This window comes from Larimichthys crocea, chromosome XVI (assembly GCF_000972845.2).
Source record: "Larimichthys crocea isolate SSNF chromosome XVI, L_crocea_2.0, whole genome shotgun sequence".
Classification (NCBI taxonomy): domain Eukaryota; kingdom Metazoa; phylum Chordata; class Actinopteri; family Sciaenidae; genus Larimichthys; species Larimichthys crocea.
In genome coordinates this window covers 11,694,604-11,714,634 of record NC_040026.1, presented here as the reverse complement: position 1 = coordinate 11,714,634, position 20,031 = coordinate 11,694,604, and the positions used below count along the sequence as shown (strand labels likewise).

The window sequence follows — 20,031 nt, the reverse complement described above, 5'->3', positions numbered from 1 at the left end:
ACTTGATTCTTCCCCTCACTCTATCTTTCTCTGATTTCATGTCCTCATCATCGATTTATTCCTAACTCTGGAGTTTCCTTTGTTTTGTCTGTTCTACCAGCACATTCGTGTATAAGTTAATCTTTCTTAAGTTTACCCGAACAAAGCTCAAACACTGTTTGATGTCATACATTAATTCATTTGTTCCGCTCTCAGATCACGACCAAATTAGATTTCGAGGTGTTTTACCAGAGTGAGCTGTAATTTGCCGTAGCTGTCCAAGCATAGTTCTGACACACTGTTGATGTTGCTGCTGCTAGTGATAATGATAATGATGATGATGATGATAATGACGATGGTAGTGAGGACGGTTTGTTGTTTGTGTCACTCAGGGCTCATCGCGCTCTCATCAATGTGTGGATCCCCTCCGTGTTCCTGCAGGGCAGAGCTGCCAACGCCTACCACGTCTATCAGGTATATTCACACACTTTAAAAATCTGCCTGTCTGAACCGGGTTCTCACTTTTACCAACGAAAACTATCAAGTACAGTCAACACTTAAGGACATATTGTGTTTGTGACACATGGTGATGCATGCTGTTTGATTAAAGTGGGAAAACTTACCCAGAGGATGTAGAAGCTGATGAAAACAAACAGTAGTAAAAGGGTTGATAGGGTTTTTGCGATCAATTTGTTTGAGTTACAAGTTTATTAAGCCAAGGGGTGAGGGGACAAATGAGCGCACAAATAATTACACATTAAACTAAGTTTACTTTATTACCTCATCATCAATGTTCATGGGCATTGTTGCACTCAGGACAAACCACTTTTTTTGCCACTCAACTTTGCTCAAGTGGTCAAACAGAACACTTTGCTGGCCTATCTTTTTTTTTAATTGGCATGCACCAACCTATTTTTAGCCATGCTGCTGGTCTGTGAGTCACTCCAGAACTTTGTCCAGACAGATCTTAACAAGTGTTTGATTGGATTGACGGGAAAGTTTCACTTTTTTTCTAGAGCCGCCAGGAGGTCCGAGTTTTCACTTATCCACTAAAATATCTCACCATTAACTAGATCTGCATTTCTAATATTACCATCGAGTTGATGTATAAGATAAGATATATAACCGTAAATATAATTAACGCAGGAGTAAATTAATTGTGCTACATAATGTCATGCTGGTGTTAAAGAGTCTGACATCTGTTGGAATTGAAGACCTGTGGTAGCGCCCCTTCTTACATGGTGGGAGGAGCAGTCTGTTACTGAAGGAGCTGTTTTAGATGAGAGAGGTGAGAGGAGTAGTTCCTGATGGATGTCAGCATCTTCCTCTGTGGAGTCTAGGGGGCAGTCCAGAACAGTTCATGGTTTGTGAAGCTGTTTGATTAATTGCCATAAAATCTGCTTCAGGCATTCATGTTTCCCTGAGGGATGTACTTTAGTGATCCTTTCATCATCTAGCTTTATCATCACATGAAATGTGTCCAGTACTTTGGTTTATTACCAAATACATGCAAAACTGACATTCCCATCAGCCTCAGCTGTACTTCATGTTTAATGCGAATTGGCAAATGTTAGCATGCTTACACATTAAGCTAAGACGATGAACGTGATGATGAACGTATCTTCTTAACGTCAGCATGTTTGCACTTTTACTGTGAGCACGCGAATGGTATCATTCAGCTCGAAGCACAGCTGTCCCTATATACACACACTTCACAGTTTTCCAAAGACTGGCTCAAATGTGTGTCTGTCATGTGAATAAAGTGAACAGAACACTGTCGGGCTTAGAAAGGTGTTGTTAGAACATAATCCTATAATTAAGTGTCAAAAAATGAATCCATACTAAAAAAAAACTTTCATTTCAGCCTCTTTCTGGCTGATATTTTTAATGACAGAAGAATAAGTTTAAAGTTACAGTCCTTTCTTTGTGTGCCAACATAGTTGTGTGTCCCTTATCATTGATCGTTACCTCGCTTGCCAAAACTTTTCTAGACTTAAATCAATTCCAAAATGTCGCTACAGTCTGTGCCACTTCTAAGTTGCAATCAAGCCCCGTCATTGACATTTCTGCCAATATTAATGACGCACATGTACTTAACCAATGTAGTGGCTTCCGGAGGTCTGTGCCCGGCGTTTATTTAAGTAAGGTGTGTTGGGAACTGAACTCGAGAGCGGCTTAACAAACTGAACTGCTGCTTCTTATTGTATCTGTCAAGTTATCGAGCAAAGTAGACAACGGCGGCTCATTCCCTCTGTGACTGTTTTACTGTGTCTGTCACATTAACAAGGTGTTACACCTCAGCTCACCTCAGCTCTTTCACTGCAACTGTCCACCAGTTCCCCCCAGTGAGAAAGAAACACACACACATACACACACACATTCACATTCACACACGCTTTCAGATGTTCAGTCCCGTGGTTCACACACATGCCCACAGAGAAACTCATATTATGAAACACATGTCCATAGTGGTACAGACACAAGTATAATTGAATACACACATGCAAATATAAATGGACACAAGAAAATTCACACACATGGCCAATCATAGGTACAGTAGACAGACTTCTTCTTGCTGTAGAGAACCACTTGTCAGACAGAATGGTGCACACACACACACACACACACACACACACACACACATTGTGCTGTTATCTGCTCTGTAGCCAGGAGGTACAGCTGTAATGTTAGTCAGGGGAAGCCATATGGGACGACAAGAGACAGGTGACACATCCTCAGCTCTAACTGATAGTCAGGACTGGCTGGCCGCTGAGCTCAGCCTGGCTCAACTTATACATAATAGATGTAAATTCACAACTCTGGGCTCAAGAGAGTGAGAGCGAGAGAGCTCCCTGACACCTTTTTGTCTGATTTTATCTTCGCCCCCCCCCTCCCGACAGGACAGATGTGTGTCAGCGGAACATAAGATGCATTGTTGTAATTCCTCTCGTTTCGTGTCACAATTGCGATTCTTTGGGTCAGCGTTCTTTATTGACGAGCAGATGCTCTGATTTCTTAACACATGGGATGAAAACGATTTGGCGTTTTCTGGCATTGGCGCTGCTAAAGTGCTCGTATGGAGAGCAGCTCACTTTCAAATTGCAGTACCGTACTGGGGAAAAATGACTTGTTCCCTGCAATTTGGGAGCTTAAAGGTAAGTGCATCGTAATGGGACTGTCAGAAAAACACAGTTTTCGGAAGATTCAGTCCAGAGTGGCACTATCACTGCATATCACCAGTCCCAGTTTGTGCCTCTCATGTGTTACTGTTACATTTGATTTGAGCTAAGCATCGGATTTTCTGAAAAGTAAATACCCTCTGATCTTGGATATAAACATATACATATAAAGTCTGTGTAAAGTAAGAACAAATATGTGTTGTGAGTTCGTCAGACCAAAGAAGAAAATGTTATTAACAACTCTAATTAGAATGATTAAAAATATAATCAAATTAGGTGTCGAAATAGGGTAAAAATGAATTCTCAGCTCCAGGACTGTGGACAATTTTGAAGCGACTGAAACGCGTCAGATGAGTTCAGAAAACAGCATGACTAACTTTAAAAAACATGTCTCTCTGCCAGATGTTTTACCTGAGGAAACACCCCACACTTTTCAAATGAATTAAATGTGATAATAGTTTGATTAAAAATATGTGAAACACACTGGGGTATGCAGATATCTTGCTATGCTTTTGGGCACTAATCAGTGTCCACCTGCAGTTCCAACTCATGGATCCACTCCAGCATTAAACCTGAACATTTTCCATGTGTTGCACCGATTTAGCCTAATTTCTCTCGCTCAGTAACAGTCTCTGTGAGGCTGCTGTCCAGCCCTGGAGCTGATATAAAGCATAGCCCATCTGGTGGATTGGATACTTCTCTTCCCAGAGCTATATTCGTCTAATGGCTCCCTATGGAAACGGCTTTTGTTCTTAGACAAGTTAATGGATGGCCAAGGTTATCGGAGTCATTGTTGTTAAGGTGAGGTGGTTGTGGTGATTGAACACCGAGCCAACAGTCCTAAAGACTGGACAGTATCATGAGAGAGAAGGCAAGGGTCTCTTTAAAATACCCTCAAGCGGGTGCATAGAGATTTTTTTTTTCCTCAGTATTTTTCTCATTTTCGTACTTGCACACACACGCATATAGTTGCAAAATTGAACCAATGATGAGAGCAATGAGCCATAGCTGAAGCTAGAGAGGGTTTTGGGGAGGCTCTGAGAGCGAGTGGGATTTCAGAAGCCTAAGCCTAAGTTAGGTCACCGCAACCTTGTGGTTGAAAATAAACACGCTAACAGCTCTACGCTGCTGCTAAACTCACCCAAAGAGGAACCCACCACCACCTCTCACACTCGTTCCCCCTTAATGTCTGCTTTTCTTCTCTGCATCACTCCTGCGTTCTGCATTCCCTTCTTTTTCAACCTCCCTTTCCATCTCCCTCGCTCAGCCAGATTGCATGGCATTATGGCAGTGCTAAAACGGCGTGTACTCCATTTTCTCTCTTTGCATTTGCTCAGAGCCACTTTTCTCTTCAAGCTTTCTAAAATGACTTCCATCTAAAGCTCAGTAATGCCCGTGGATGAATGACGAGAGACGGACAGAGATGGAGAGCGAGAGACTGATGGATTTGCTCCATTATCGGTCAGGGTTTTGCTCTTTGTGGCAGGCCGTGCCTCTGGGCCTTCATCCCTCCATCGCTGCATCCCTCGCTGTGCCTCTTTTCCCCTGCTGAAGTCATAATGAGAGAATTATACCGGCCGTGGCAAATCAGTGTCTCCCTCCCACACAATACCAACAATAGAGGCTATCATGAAAGGAGGGAAGGAGGAATCGTTTGCACGTCGTCAACGAACACAAGGAGTCATTTAGTGTGTGCAGGAGTGTCTGTGTTTTCATCACCTGTGTATTTTAGGCTTGCATTGTGCTGTGAAAAGCGCATCCGACCAAAGCCGATGAGGAACTCTTTTCATTTCCCCAAAAATGAGGTGCTGGCTAGTTGTATGTTATCAGGATCTGTGGATGTGTGGAGTTCTGTGCACAAAAAGGCAGTCAGCTAAAACTCATACCACCCAAAAAAATGAGTACTTTTGGAAAGCGAGATAAGAATTTGGATCAAGGGATGGCAAAGTCAGTCGACTCCACTTCAGTCCACACTGAAATATTTCAGCAACTGTTGGATGGTTTGTCATGAAATTTGATACATACATTCATGGTGTCCACAAGATGAGTCCTGAGTACTACCCTGATCTTTTAACCTTTATCTAGCGCCACCAGCAGGTCAGCATTTACACTGAAATATATCAACATCTACCTGATAAACACTTATGACATATACTCATAATTCTCACATGAAGTATTCGGACTTCAGTGATTTTTTTTTAGTCTTTACAGCTGTGCCAAAGACACTTCGACATGAAGACTGGAGGAGCCGGGGATGGAACTGCCGATCTTTTGATTAGTGGACGACCCCTTTCAGTCAGTACTATGGGCGCATGGGTGCATTGAGACACTTGCCATCATGGGTTATCACATCAGGACATGTACTGCTTTAAAAAGACATATATTATGTCACATTTGCTCCCGAGATTGGCACATTCAGACTACCATACAGTACCTCGACTTATTCAGGCACGCTCTGTTCCTCTCAAACATTTTTTCCCCCACTTCATCGCATTTCAGGAGAGCAGTCTGACAACGTTGAAGCCAGTGAATTTTAACTTCTGGGATAGTCACTGAAGTTCATCTGATGTTCGTATACACCACAATATAAAAGCCGTTAGATCTGATTCAAGCTATTTGACTCAAGGTATTTTACATTTTTCCCGTCAGACACTCTGGGGTAGTCCCGCTGAGAAACTCACTGCTGTGCTGCTGTCTGATGGGAGCTTTCAGGTTGTTGATTACTACGTGTCATACCTGTGGTGCTGCCGCAGTGGGGGGTATTTGCTCTTTGTACAGCAGCTGACACTATCGAGCTGTGATAAAGTTTTGTTTGCTAACAAAGAAGAGACAAATACTTTATAATTATGATTCTTGTTGACTTATCTGTAAACTCTGATTGGGCGTCTGAATTATTTCACAAGTTGCATGTCACGTGTACTAAACCCAGTTTCTCTCCGCTGAATTAGGGCATCGCAAACCAAAGCGAACAGAGAAACTGCTTCACACAAGGAGCTTTAAAAGGCCGATTAGAAGCTACTGAACCCCTCCAAAAACACATACATACACACTGCTAACATGCCAGTGAAGTTGGGGCAGCATGATGCAGGAAGGTTTGACCTTCCACAAATTTCATGAATATAATGAATTGAATGAATGAATGAATGATGAATGAATGAATGAATGAAAAAATAAATAAATAAATAAATAAAAAATAAAATAAATAAATGAATGAAATAATGAATGAATGAATGATGAATGAATGAATGAATGAATGAATAAATAAATATATCAACCTATAATCCCAGATTACCTTCACCATCGTCTCTTCTTAATGTTCCAGCTGGGAATGGAGTTAAATGTTATTTTAAGGGTTTAAGACCAATAAACTCACTGTGTTTACTGCCCTTTTCATGGATTTAGCCCTCTTTTAGCAATCAGTCTGTGTTCAGTGTTTTTCATCAGTCGTCTCTCAATCATTCTGCATTCATAGAGCTGGGAGGGTGGTGCAAGCTCCCGATGATGAGTTCCAGGCCCAAAAACGTGTGGGAACCTCCCACTTCCACTGCGGATTGACAACAATAATGAATCACAAATCTATCTTCAAACCACTTCCCCCGATGAGACAAAGACAAACACTTTTCTCCTCAGTGGATTTTATTTGTTTACTGGAAAAACCTATTTTGTTCAAATCTGCACATACTTGTGCAGCCATCCATGCATGTACACACAAATACAAACCCCTAAGTACCATTCACAAATTGAATAAAAGAGTATGTGTATTACAGCATAATACAAATACCCGCACACCAACGTTGGGAACCAAGGATCCGCCACTCACCGGCTGTTTTACATATACATTTAAAAGATATATGTGCATATCTTCCAAATGAGAAATTCTCTTTGATCAGCAAAAAGCTGAGTTTATAATTTCCACACAAAGTCAGAGTCTCACTGCAAACTTCTCTCGTTTTAATTATGCTAATGAGGCCGGATAGTGTCTACTGTAACTTTTCTCTTTCTCATTTGTTTCCCCTCTCTGTCCTTCACACCTTTGTTCTATTTCCACAGAACTGCACAAGGTGTAAAAAGCACACGTGTCCACTGCATTTTTTAATAGCACCTCTGTATTATGGCTCGGCTTTATGCATAGTAGAATACCTTGAACTGTAGCTGTTTGTGTGTAAGAGAGAATAGAGATAGAGGGTCCCAATTAATAGCAGTTACATAAACCATTTTCCTCCTCCCTGTGCCTCCCAAAGTCTTTAATATGCACCATATGAAACCACATAAATCAGCCACTCAATGAATAATTGAGACGTCCTCGCTGACACTCTTTCAGAAGTGTGAACCCGCTGCCTGCAATGGTTTGCTGTGCCCCAGAGAAATGCAATGTGGGAAATGTGTTAACACCTTTAATTCCTATATTAGCCATTGGGTGTAGCCGGGATAGCCTGGGAGACTTGTGGCTGCCGAGGCGGTAAGCTTTACATTCAGACCTGCTCGGCGTGAGTTGCTCTGATCAGCCAGAGGCTCACACCTCGCATGATGAGATGATGATGCATCCATATGTATTAATGCAGACTTTGTGCGTGTGGCTGCGTGTGCGCGTTCCAGTGTTGCGTTCAAAGACGGATAGATGTTCTGTTTTTAAATATTTGTAACGCTGATCTACATTTTTTTCCATCTGCGTGTGTGCGGACGTGCACGTGAGCGATTATGGTTATGATAATGGCTGGTTGGTGACAGAGGGAGATAACTATTATGTTGATGATGGTAATGATGAATGTTTTACAATGATGATGATGATAATTACAATCGTTGTCTTGGTCTTACTTCCATCAGTCATAGATTAAACACCCTGGGGAAAGCACAGAGGCTGCTTTTACTGCTGCAGCACGGGCACCACATCAGCTTCAGTGTAATTTACATTACATTTCCATTTCAGTCGCTCAAGTTAGAGCTCTCATCCAGAGTGATTCACGATGAGGAGGTTGTGGTTCGATGTCTTGTTCAATGGCACTTAAACAAGATGCACCGCTGTTGATGGGCACGTGCAAGCAGTGGCAGGCTTCAAAACTGCCGACCTTTTGGCTCGAGGGGGAGGACACAATCAGAGCAAAAGCTGTACAGTAGAAAGCAATACAACACAATAAACCTTCAGTAAACACTACCTCTTTAAAAGAGCTGAAAAGATACTGGATTTTTGAGGCCTTATCAGTATTGATCCTTGATATTTTACTAACATCAGAATCAAACCACACACACAAATTCAGTTTTTCAGCCCTTGTAGGCTACAATGTCTGCTTTTCAGGCAGAAACATTTTCCATTTTAACAAATAAACATCATGTTATAACAAGAAAAGTTTGTTTCAATGAGATACATTGATTTTTACAAGATTGATTTTTATGTTTTCATAACAAAGCTGGTATAAGAAAAGTATGTTTGTACGTACTTGAGCAATATCACACTCAAAGTTGTGATATTGTACTGAATATCAGCACTTTTGAGACTTAGCCAAGTCTGAAAACAGTTCAGAGCCCGTGTTATTTGCCTCGTTGTGTTAGCTCTGTTTTTGTTCTTCTCTAATTTGTCTAGGTTGGCTGGTTTCGCATGAGCTCACCTGGAGGTTTGCGTGGAAGTTCTGAATTTCTGATGACCATTGATAGTTTAAATCACGTTATTTGTGAAAAAATATTAATCTTTGCGGTGCAAAGTTTGTTACAACTTGAGATAAATAACAGTTCATAACACATATTCAGAATACCTTTTAAAGTGAAGTGATACATGTAGTTAAAAGTCAGTGATGTAGTGCTCTATATCAGCACTTATGGAAGGAATTTTGTCCAGTCAAATGACTTGGTTAGAAACTAACTGTTGTATCAACAGTGAGACAAGTAATGCTGTATCTGCTTTTTATTGTTCAATTCACACTGATACCTGGTCAGAGACGTGCTGATGTAACCTGATCTGTAGTCATTTGTAATTAATTGTAGTGTAGTTTGTGGTGTTCAGACTTTACAATATGCACTGCTGTCCAGTATAACACAGCACATAGCATATACAGCCTATAAAATGACTATATAGTGGAAACAACACCTCTGAAGAGGTTGCAACAAAATCTTACATCATGTCTGACAGAGGTATTACAGGACTACTGGAATCCATGACATTGTACAGGTGTTGAGTCACATCCACTCAGTATGTGACTTTAAAGCCACTTTGATTTGTTTTGAAGCCCTGACTCCCTAAACAGACCATCATACTAAGAAATGGTGTCTGGTTCAGGGGTGTGTGTGTGTGCTGCACCATGACTTAAACCTGTATATTAAGTCGGGGGTGTCATTCTGCTGATAAGTGCTGCAGTTTGTTTCATCGCGCCGTGCATCTTTTTGTCCCCCGCGTGCACCCTCGGGATTTTAACCCTGCTTAACATAGCAAGCAAAACACTGAGCTTTGCACCCTTTAGAAGGGCGCCCTGCAGCCAGAGCGGCTGTGAAGTCCTGCTGTGTCACTTCATCAGCGAACTGCCCTTCGATGAAAACTTCAAAGGTGTGTTGTTAGTAGGTGGAAATGGGATGTGAGAGATGAGGTGGGGATTTTGCTCTCTGCCCTCTCTTCCTTCAGGGATAATTTGGTGGAATCAGGATTTGACTGGCGGCGGCGTTGTCGCTTCAAGGGAGAAGGGAGTGGTATGATCTCTGATTTCACCTCAAGACATCTGATTAGATCTTGGCCTAGAATATCATTTGTCAGACACACCCCCTCCCCTCCTCGCTCTGCTCTCTCTGTTCCCTCTCCCTTATTACCCTCAATTTATATTTACCCATTTTATTTGTCTCTAATCATCTGCTTCATTTTTCCCATCACGTCACTTTCCCCTCCTCACTTTCTTTCACACTCATTCACATCTACATCGCTGTACATCCTCCACGCCCTGCCTTTAGCCTCAATCATTTGCTCAGTGGCTTCCTTACTACGCTCGAAGCCCATTTTCAGGACTTGTCAGGGACTCATTCATTCACATTAAAGAGGGGAGAGAGAAGGAGTCTCCTACCGTGACTGAGTTTGTGTTTAAGGAAGGACACACAAAGAGGAGGAGTGGGAGGGAGGGAGCTGACAGGACAAGGGAGTCAGAGACGAACAGAACAGAATAAGGGAAGCAATTGTGATGAAAGACGGAGATAAGAGCTGCGGCTTGTCCTGTTCCCCCCCCTGCTGCGGCATCAGATAGTTTTTCCAAGGTAGCCTCCAACGTAGATGTTGAGTGAGTGCTCATATCTGGTTACCACCCGCTGGTCGTAAAGAACTTGTGCTCAAATTCTCAAGTGATAAAAAGCTTACAGCGTCTGGTCTATTGATAGTTGTTCTGTACGAGGAAAAGATGAAGACAGCCTTGAAAAACTAAAGAGCTGTTTTTTGGCCTCTAAAGCAGTATTTCACATTGGTGGTTTTCGATCTTTGTCCAGCATGTTCAATGAGCAGTTAACCTCCTGACGTTTTGTACCTCCTGATGTTTGGAGTGTGGACTTGCCACCAGACCTCTTCATAGACCTTACTGTATATGTCTCTACTTCTCTCTTTGGCTCTTTAGTTTACATCAATTCCTGCTGTAAATTTTGACATTTCACGTGTTGCTTCACAAATTTGCAAGACAATACAGACAAAGAAATCTTCATTAGTCTGACTTAAACTTTGGGTTACTGGATTGTACTGCTGTATTGTCCATTATATCCTTGTTGGTTTCAACTTTGGATTGCCACTTGCATGCTGTGGTTGTCATGCTTTCTGAATTTCAAAAGGTCACAGATGATTTGCAGCTTCGGCTTCTTTAGATCTAGGCTTATGTTATTTTACTGCTATAATCAGTATTTATACAATAATAATGGATCACATGACTACGTGAATGTGAAACGGGTTTGCTCAGAGTGACAAAGCCTCTTGATTTGGCAGTTCCTCTTGGTTAACTCATGTTGCGAGAGCTGTTTCCATTTTGTTTTTGCCTGTATGCATTTTAAATAACTCGACTGTCAATGCATTCCTATAATGCTGCAGATGTACATGCAGTCTGTTCCCCACCCCAAAAACAACTCAGTTTCTGTCTTTCTAAAGAACCAATATGCACTTAGGGATTGGTAGCAGGCGCAGTATTGTTTATCGAGACTTGTAGAATGATGTGACATTCTTTTTCACGATTCAAGCAGTAAAACAGAAAACAGAATATTTTAAGTGTTGTTTTGACGGTGGTTTAGGAGAAGCTCAGGTAGTCCATAAAATGTGTGAAAAAAAGCCTCCCTTGACACTCTTAGTTTTCTTTATTACAGTCTAATGGAAGCAACACAAAAGTGATCTATTGATGTGCCTCACATATTCCCACTTCCAGGAATATTTCACACAGGAGATGGCTTGTTATCTGGTATATGATGAAAATGGGTTTCCTTCTATCCTCCGGTCAGTTGAAAGTACATGTGTAGTGTAAGTGTAACTCCTTATTTGCCACGGACGTCTTCTTTCCGGTACATTTCCTTGCTGTAGGAGAACAAGTCAAGGGTAAGGTAATTGGTGAGGTAGATTTGTGGCAGGGCTTTCTTTTCCCTCTGCATTTAAGAGCTCACCTCTACCTTATAAACTTCACACAACCTCCCCCAAGCAGACACAGAGGGTGTAGGACACAGTAAAGGTGAATATCTAGTTTATCTGCCAAAATAAATATCTCAACCTTTATCGGTAGGCGGGAGCTATACGTGTGAAACCGAAGATCTAAGGGGGGGCGGTGGACTAATGGAAGGTTACGGTTTAACATATAAGAGTCTTATATTCCCTCCCTACACCAGTCAATCCATGAATCACGCACAATAGTCTTTTGGTGTTCGGTGTGCCTGCTTTCATCCGCTTCCTTAGCAACAGAACAATGGAGTTTGGATTATTTTGGTTGAAGTGCCACCCATCGCTTCATCACGCTGCCACAATGACGCTTTGCTCGTTGATTTCTTTGTGGTCATTCAATCAGTCTTTCCCCCATTTGATTACTTATATAATTTAAAAGCAAGTGCACTCCATTCATTTCCTCCACTTCTTCACTCTTCCCTCTCTTGTGTTTCCTTACATCTTCAATTGTAGCTCCTCTCCACACTTAGAACAACATTCTTCCACTTCCCTCTTTCCTCCTCCATGTCTCTTCCTCATCTGTATCCACCAGTTCTTCTCACAGAGTCTAATTCTGTAGGAAGAGCTCTAATATGAACATCTTTACTACAGTCAAGGTAGTAATCACCCTTTCTCTTTTTTTGTCTTTGTCATTCTTTCCAACCCTGTTTCTGTTCTTTATATCTTTTATTTCTCAGTTTGCTTGACTTTTTTTTTTGTCTTTATTGCTTTTGTAAATCAGTTATTTCTTTTTGAGTTTTTTGGAAGATCACCTTCAATCTAAATGAGTTGAGGAGCGTGCTGATGTTCATGATTTTAATGCATTTAGGGACAGGACAACATGCAACCCTGGCAAGATGCAAACTGGGAGCATCATAGTCAGTAACCAACCCACATCCACCCTCTCTCTGATTATTGTTACATGATAAGCGATATCTTTGGTGTTCAGTGCTCATGGATGTGGCGTCACAGCACTGACTTCCAAAATCATGTCAGTCAAACAATGATTGCTTTCCTGGGATGCCAATATTCATTGATTTTTTTGATTGAACACAAATTTTGTGCAAATTTTCAGTTTATCCATGTCGACTAGCTTTACTGCTGTTTATGTTCAAAGGTTTACGGCAATGTAAGCAGCTCTAAGCTGTAAGCTAAATGCCAATGTCTGAATGCTAACAATTGTTTATTGTTGGACACTGTTTGGTGGGGTTAGCTTGCTAATAAGTACAAAGTTTGAAGAATTTTGACCTTATGATTGCTCTCTATGTCAAAGCATTGGCAAATTTATTCATGAATATCTGCACCAGATTTCATGGTAATCCATTCAGTAGTTGAAGAAAAAAAATATTTTAGTCTGGACCATAGCGGTGGGCCGAGCTTCTACAACTAACACTGTCAACCTTAGAGTCACACTGCTAGCATGGCATTGCTTGTCTGAAAGAGAGGATGCACACATGGATTCATGCCTTTCCTTTCTCGTGGTCCTTTGCCACTGTCCCCTCTCCCAAAACGTCCAAATGGATTCCATTTTCTGCCTAATTGGGTAAATGGTTTGGCCCTCAATGATCTGTGAAGAGGGAGGGGGGGTGACACGAGGCTCTGCTGGCTTTGGCGTTGGTTTGACTTGGCTCACTCTATTCTTTTTCACTCATTTTCCTTCTCTCACCAGAATCACACACATCTTTAAAGACATCCTGGTACCTTTTTATTCCTCACTGGAGCTACAACATGTTTCACTTTTATTTGTTTCTCTCTTTTCTAATAGTTTTTTTATGGGTTTAAATCATAACATTTTGATGAAAACATGCACATTTCTTTGTAATTTGTCCTGGTATTATTCTGGTCCGATCAACACCTTCAACCAGTGTGAAATTTCTTTAAAGTCAACCACGGCATGTTGAAACAGGTCAGAAGCAGATGGATTTTGATTCAGTCTTAAATTGGTGATAGCTCACATTACAGCATACTAATGTAGAACACATCACATACTTCTAAACAACAGTCATATTGGTGGTATCATACACTGGTCAAAGAAGACGTCAGCAATCTTGTAACTATGCCTTCCAACTGTGAAGTGAGCAAGAGGGCTCTCTGTGTGGGACTCCTGTGGTGCTGGAAATGGGTTTGCACTTTTTTTTTTTTTTTACCACGGTAGGAACTCCTCCAGTTAGCCGGCCTGTCAGATGGGGGAACAACAGACCAGGGTCTTTTCAGAGAGATACAGCAGGGAGAAAGACATCATTATCATCTGCAATTCTCAGCTGTGGATCACGACTACTCCTAGTTCCACCTGCTTGTTGGAATACCCTCAGGCTAAAGATCCAGTTGAATGTCAAGCAAAGAAAGAGCTGCAATTATCCATTCACAGACTTCCTGTTTCAGATCTTTATTTCTGAAGTTATTTCACAGCGTGCAAGTACACTTTTCCTCAGGAAGATGTCGTGCTCTGTCTATTACCCTGGATAAGATTTTATACAGCGTCATGTGGGTTTCTACCAGGTGAACATTTTTAAATATTTCGCCCATGCAATTAGTTACTTTGATTCCTTAATCATTGAGGATGTAGACCTCGAACCAGCCTGTTGTCAGCCAGTTGCTGAGGGCTCTACTAATGGGGGCCTTAATGAATAAATAAAAGCACTTGCTAGCTTTTTTTTTTAACATCTAGGCAGGTTGAGAGGACACAGAGCAAAGCTTTTAGTATCATTAGAGAACTTTCATCTGACACTGACTGTTGGAATTATCACTCAGTGGAAGGACATACACAAATGATAACACATAGAGGGGTTATGATTTGAGACAACAGGGATTCTGATTTATTTCACATGTTCATTTGTTGGCTGTTATACATTTCCACTTCCTCCTCTCGCTCTTAAATGTCACCACAGGTCTATATAATTAGTCTATTCATTGAAGTGTGCATCTAAAAAAAAAGCTCAGCTTAAATGGAGAACAAATAACTGTTATTCACAGTTTCTGTGATCAAAATCTGTTGTTTTTTAAAAAGATTTCTGATCTTGTCCATATCGAAAGTGCTTACTTGTAACATTTTGTGTCACAGTTTGAAGTTTGAAAGAGTAGTATGACCTCATTCAAGAACCACTCATATGAACAAGTGTGTGGTAACCTCATCATTGTCACGGCCAGTTTACTGAGAGGTTTAACAACTTTTTCATAGGCTTTTTTTCTGATTTTGGCATTACTTACTTACTTTGGCATTTTAACTTGTAGGCTGAAGTACAGCAGTTTTTGTTCCTAACACTTGCAGGTCATTGTCAAGGGGAACCAAGTGTAAGGTCACCTACTGTATAATATTCTCTCATCTATCTCCATGGCTGTCACATCCCTTTGTGCTGCCTGCCGTTTAAGTCGCGGACCAACCGCTGCTTTGTTCTAGTGAGATGGTTTTTTGTCATCTACCTTCATGACAAACCTAAACCTCTGTTACAGTGTGGTGCTGCACTGATGACACATCATATCAGAGGTGTACTATTGTTCCAGATCCCCAAACACGACTGCCAACACTGCTGAATTGATAAAACAAGCAGAAAACTTTTATTTTGGTTATCCACCGGCGCTCCCTCACTCTCATTTACTGTCCATGTCCTCTAACTACTGCTCGCTCTCTCTCTTTCTCTCTCTCAAACCATTGGACACAAACATGCCAAGGAAACCTCTTGGTGTCACTAATGTGCAGCACAGTCTGCAAGCCAGATACAGACATAGAAGCTGGTACATGAAGTAAATAAAGCCAGAACACAACATTAAGAGTATCACAGTTTAGTCTATGAACTCCAACTGGATAGCTCTCAATTTTAGTCACATTTCAGGCTGACTATGGAGGGGTTTGACCCATCTGATTAGCCACCGCAGCATGACGTTGAGTTGCGTTTCTCCAAAATTTGAATCTCCCCAACTTCTCTGCCATAGATTGCTGCATTTTTTTCTCCCGGCATTGCCACAACCAAAACAGATTTGGTCTCAATCTGACCTTGCAGTTCCAGTTTATATATTTTAACAACTACATCTTTTGGTGATGTACTCTGTATTTCTTTGCCCATTTGTCTTATTCCTGAGAAATCCTCCACAGACTCAAGAGTGAGCACTTGTTTTGTAGACTCTTTTCTGCAATGATCTATCATAGAGTGAGAAATCCATTGTGCAGGAGGCAAAGACAAGTTTTTGCACCTACATTAGTCTCAGTAGACAAAAATGCAATGCAGGTACTGTGTAAGCCATGTAGTTTTGTGACTAAGGAGCAGCACATCCTCTTTTTCTTGACCTTTCACTTTGCTACAATATGGTCTGAAGCTGAATGCATAGATTTTGCACCTGAAGTAGGTGAGTCAATTTTGTGGGAGATGTCAGTATGCCCGAAGAAGTGAATTACAGCACTTTACTGTGAAAAAAACCTTTCTCAGCATCATAAATCGCTGACACTTTAGTAACCAAAGGTGGACCTCCTTCTTCTGTCATCTTAAGGTTATATTTTCATCACATTATTATCTTTGTTATTATTATGCTTTCACAGATCTTCTCAGAAGTCATTTAAATACTGACAATAGCACTGCGTCCATCACAGCCGAGCTTTCAACAGCAGCCAAAACCCATCAACCCTTTTTCCATGAGGTCCCTCTGAACCATGATTAGAGGCCCGGTTCCTGTTTGAAGACGGCTGTTTTCAGGGATATCAAAGCGCCGGTGCACAAATATGCAAGGATGCTGCGGGTTTGGATGCTGCCAAGATTTTTGTCAGAGATAATGAAAGAGTATTTGTGATTAGTCAGGAGGAGGGAGCTGGTAGCTGTGTGCAGAGGCTAATGTGTTTCCATAAATAAGTATGCCAATGAGACGGTGTAAAGTGGATTAAGCTGGCTGTACTAATGCTGCCGTATGTGTGAAACCATTTGATGTGTGAGCAGCTACACACACTATGGGGCCGAGTCTATCGTCATATCTTTGCTAATACAGCTCTAAATGCGTATTCAGAACGACGCTGCTACATGTGGCGATGTAACATGTTGTACATACAGCAGAGAGATATGTTACCATATGCACCCTCTTTGAAGCAGGCTATACAGCGTTTATTACAGATTATGTAGCATTATGATGAGAATACTTTGGCTCACACACACACTGAAATATTACTTTCAGGTCTGAGAAGCTGTTTGTGGCAGATATTAGAAATAAGGTGACATTAAAATGCATTAATTTGTCTGGAAAGGTATCATAGCTGGTTATTTGTCGTGCTCGAGTGTTTCAGGTTTCCTCATTTAGTGTTTGGAATACATCATGAAATGTGCAGCCCTCGACTTAATGCTACCGTAATTGCTCTCTATGGCCTTTTCACTTTGATGTGGCAGTGATGGTGTGATCGAGGCAAGCATGCAGGCATGGATATTAAATGCTAGAATGTTTTTTTTATATGCTAGTGCTTGAGATATTTTCGTCCAGAGAACTCTAAAATGAAGTCAAAGAAACTGTGATCCGCCTGAATAAGGCATTCATAGTGGCCCATTTTAGCCAGGTATAGAAAAAGTTAGAAGAGGACATAACACACACACACACACACACACATGCGTGTACGCAACCAGGCCACACCAAGTCACTCCTTCTCTTAACTTGCAAAAAACTTTGATGTGCTTCTGTAGGTCAGACAGAAAGTGCTGAGATGACTGGAGTCCCCAGTCCATTAGTGGCCTTGTCTGCTTCAATCTTGTCAGCCACTACTGTCATTTACTGGTGTTTCCTTTAGTGCTGCTGCTCTTCATACAAGGTACTGTAAATCTTTGTAAACTTTGTCTCTTTGCCCCCCTCCTTCCCCCTTAAGTCAGAGCTGCATAGATTTTTGGCAAATTGACACCCTTAAAAGTAGTCGCCCCTCCTGTCTTTGCAGTGTACTCATGGATGTACAGTACAGACAGGCACTCACTGGAATACTTTGAGAATGAAGAAAAACCTAAAAACATCACGATTCTTGGGCATGTTTTGTTTTGGTAAGGAGCTACTTATTTTTGAAGGCAGATTTACTGATGTTTGTTTGTGATGTGCATCAGACATAAAGATATTCTCAAGTGTAAGTTGCACTGAATTTAAAAAAATTGTGTGTGTTTGGATTTGACAGGGCTGTGACTATGAGTAGTTAGAGTACACTAATTGCCTGTTCCTCTTCAATGAACGCTACCGCTGCAATTGCTGACTGTGTTGGTAAGTCAGCTGATCTACTATAACTTTCACCCAATTCTGCTTTACATTAGAGAGCAGTTTTCATTTAGGACGTGTTATATATGTGTTCATTATTCTGTGATTATCCTGTAGATAAAGCAAGCGTTAATTAATAAAGACACGGAGAAGCACGCTCAAGATTAGAAAGGAACATCACGGTATTCTTTCACACCTCCCACTTACAGTAGATGTCCATTTAAATGATGGTACATGCTTTTAGATCATTAATCCGACTATACCGCAAAGTGTCATTTTCTGATATCTTTTTATATCATTAACGATGTAGACGTGTCTGTCACTGATGCTGAAATATTAACAAGGAGACATTTAGGACAGCTAACAAAGCGTGGGCTGTCTGTCTCTTTCTAATGGCTGTCCAAGCTGTCACATTTTTTGTGTTCACCATGTAACCTAGACGGCAAATTCTGACAAAAGATCACCGAGTAAAAGAACAGTCACCTCAAAACAAAAAGAAACTGTCATTGTTCGCTTGCTCCTATGTCCGTCAAAATGTCTTTGAGGTTGACATGAACACAAAATGTTGTAAGAGTTTCTGTACTGTAGCTCTGACAGTCTGTTGTCTTGCCTTCACAAAAAAGGGGGGGAGTGTAATTCAGGTGCATTAAAGCCCCTTTATTTATCTCATATGAATTGTGTTATGTAGAATGATAACTTTTCTTTAGCCATGCTAGCAGCTCCACTTTGATCCATAAATGAATATCTTGACAACTATTAGATGGACTGGCATGATGAATCCTCTTTACTGATCCACTGACTTTTCCTTAACCACCATTATTGGGTCAAAGTTTTCATTTAGTGAAATATCTGAACACATCTATTGACTCAAAAGTGTAAACCTACCGAGACCCCACCTACTGGTTTGTGGACATCTGTTTTGAAGCCTCGAGTCTGGCATTGTGGACATTGGATTCTTGGTTTTGCAGAGCCAGAAATGACCAAAAATGGCAGTCCGTCTGGTTATAAATGTAATCGTATTACATCTAAAACACCAGTCTACCCCTGTACTCAGGTAAAAGGAGATTTACGGCCTGGTGCTTATGTCCTGTGTGCGCGACGATAATCCACTGTGTGGTACCGGAGGTGACTCCAACAGTGTCAGAGATGTTGTGTTATGTTTGTTTTGAGATATCCTCTATTGATTTAGTTGGAGAAGAGGATTTACTCCTGCAGGCCAAACTGAACAAAACTAAAAATCTGACAGTGATTTTTAATTGATTGGTTTGAGAAGAGGGACTACCTGGACATGAGTTTCTTTTTTCTTTTTGGTTAACCCTGATGTGTGGTATTTTTTTCTTGAACTCTAGACTTATTTTGTCACATTTGAATTATATGGACTTGACTGTAAAGGTAATTTTGTTATTTTTTTGTTATATTAACTGCTGGATTAATTGTTTGCAATGGGATTGGTGATGCACAAAGTGTATACACATTCATGTTTCCATGTGGGAGATTGACCTTTGAAAACAAAATCATTTTTTATTCTCAGACAAAGCCCCGTCTGGCACCCCAAAAGAAAAAGAAAAGGACCCATATCTGCTGACCAAGTCTTGCTTAACAAAGCGATAAGGTGTGTGTCATGGGAAGGCTCCATTGTTAAATGTGGTAATAACGGATCAGACCTTCGTTATTTTGCCATCTCTGCACACCAATGGCCAGTTTCTTTGCACTTTCTCATCATCTTCAGTACAGTACCGGTGCTTTAAGATTTTCTTTTCTTCGATCAGCGGCTGCTGTTGTGGCATGGAGTTCCAGCCCATTTACTTTTTGACTCTCTGTGTTTTCTCTCTTGCCAATGATGACAAAGCAGTAACAGCCATCTCAGACACTTTCAGGGACTACGTGTGCTTGGAAAGGAACATGCAGTTCAACGTTATAACACAGTTTTGACATTTCTGCCTTTTGTTTACTTTATTTTTGCACAGTAGGAGGGAAGCTATGCCGAGGTACATTTGGTCGATTTTTAAATCAATCTGTGTTTTCATGTACCTGAATCAAGTTTTT

At 41.1% G+C, this 20,031-nt stretch overlaps 1 protein-coding gene across 3 annotated transcripts in view; it reads left to right on the top strand.

Annotated features, from left to right (window-relative positions):
* Positions 1-20,031, top strand: part of snx29 (sorting nexin 29) — a 129,657-nt gene that overhangs the window by 82,859 nt on the left and 26,767 nt on the right. For 2 of the 3 annotated variants that reach the window (XM_027289170.1, XM_027289169.1), the window contains one exon: positions 372-453. In XM_027289170.1, the coding sequence (XP_027144971.1) occupies positions 372-453 (82 nt within the window). Of the gene's footprint in view, positions 1-371; positions 454-19,516; positions 19,598-20,031 lie in introns of all 3 variants that reach the window. The other variant, XM_027289171.1, reaches the window with a different exon arrangement.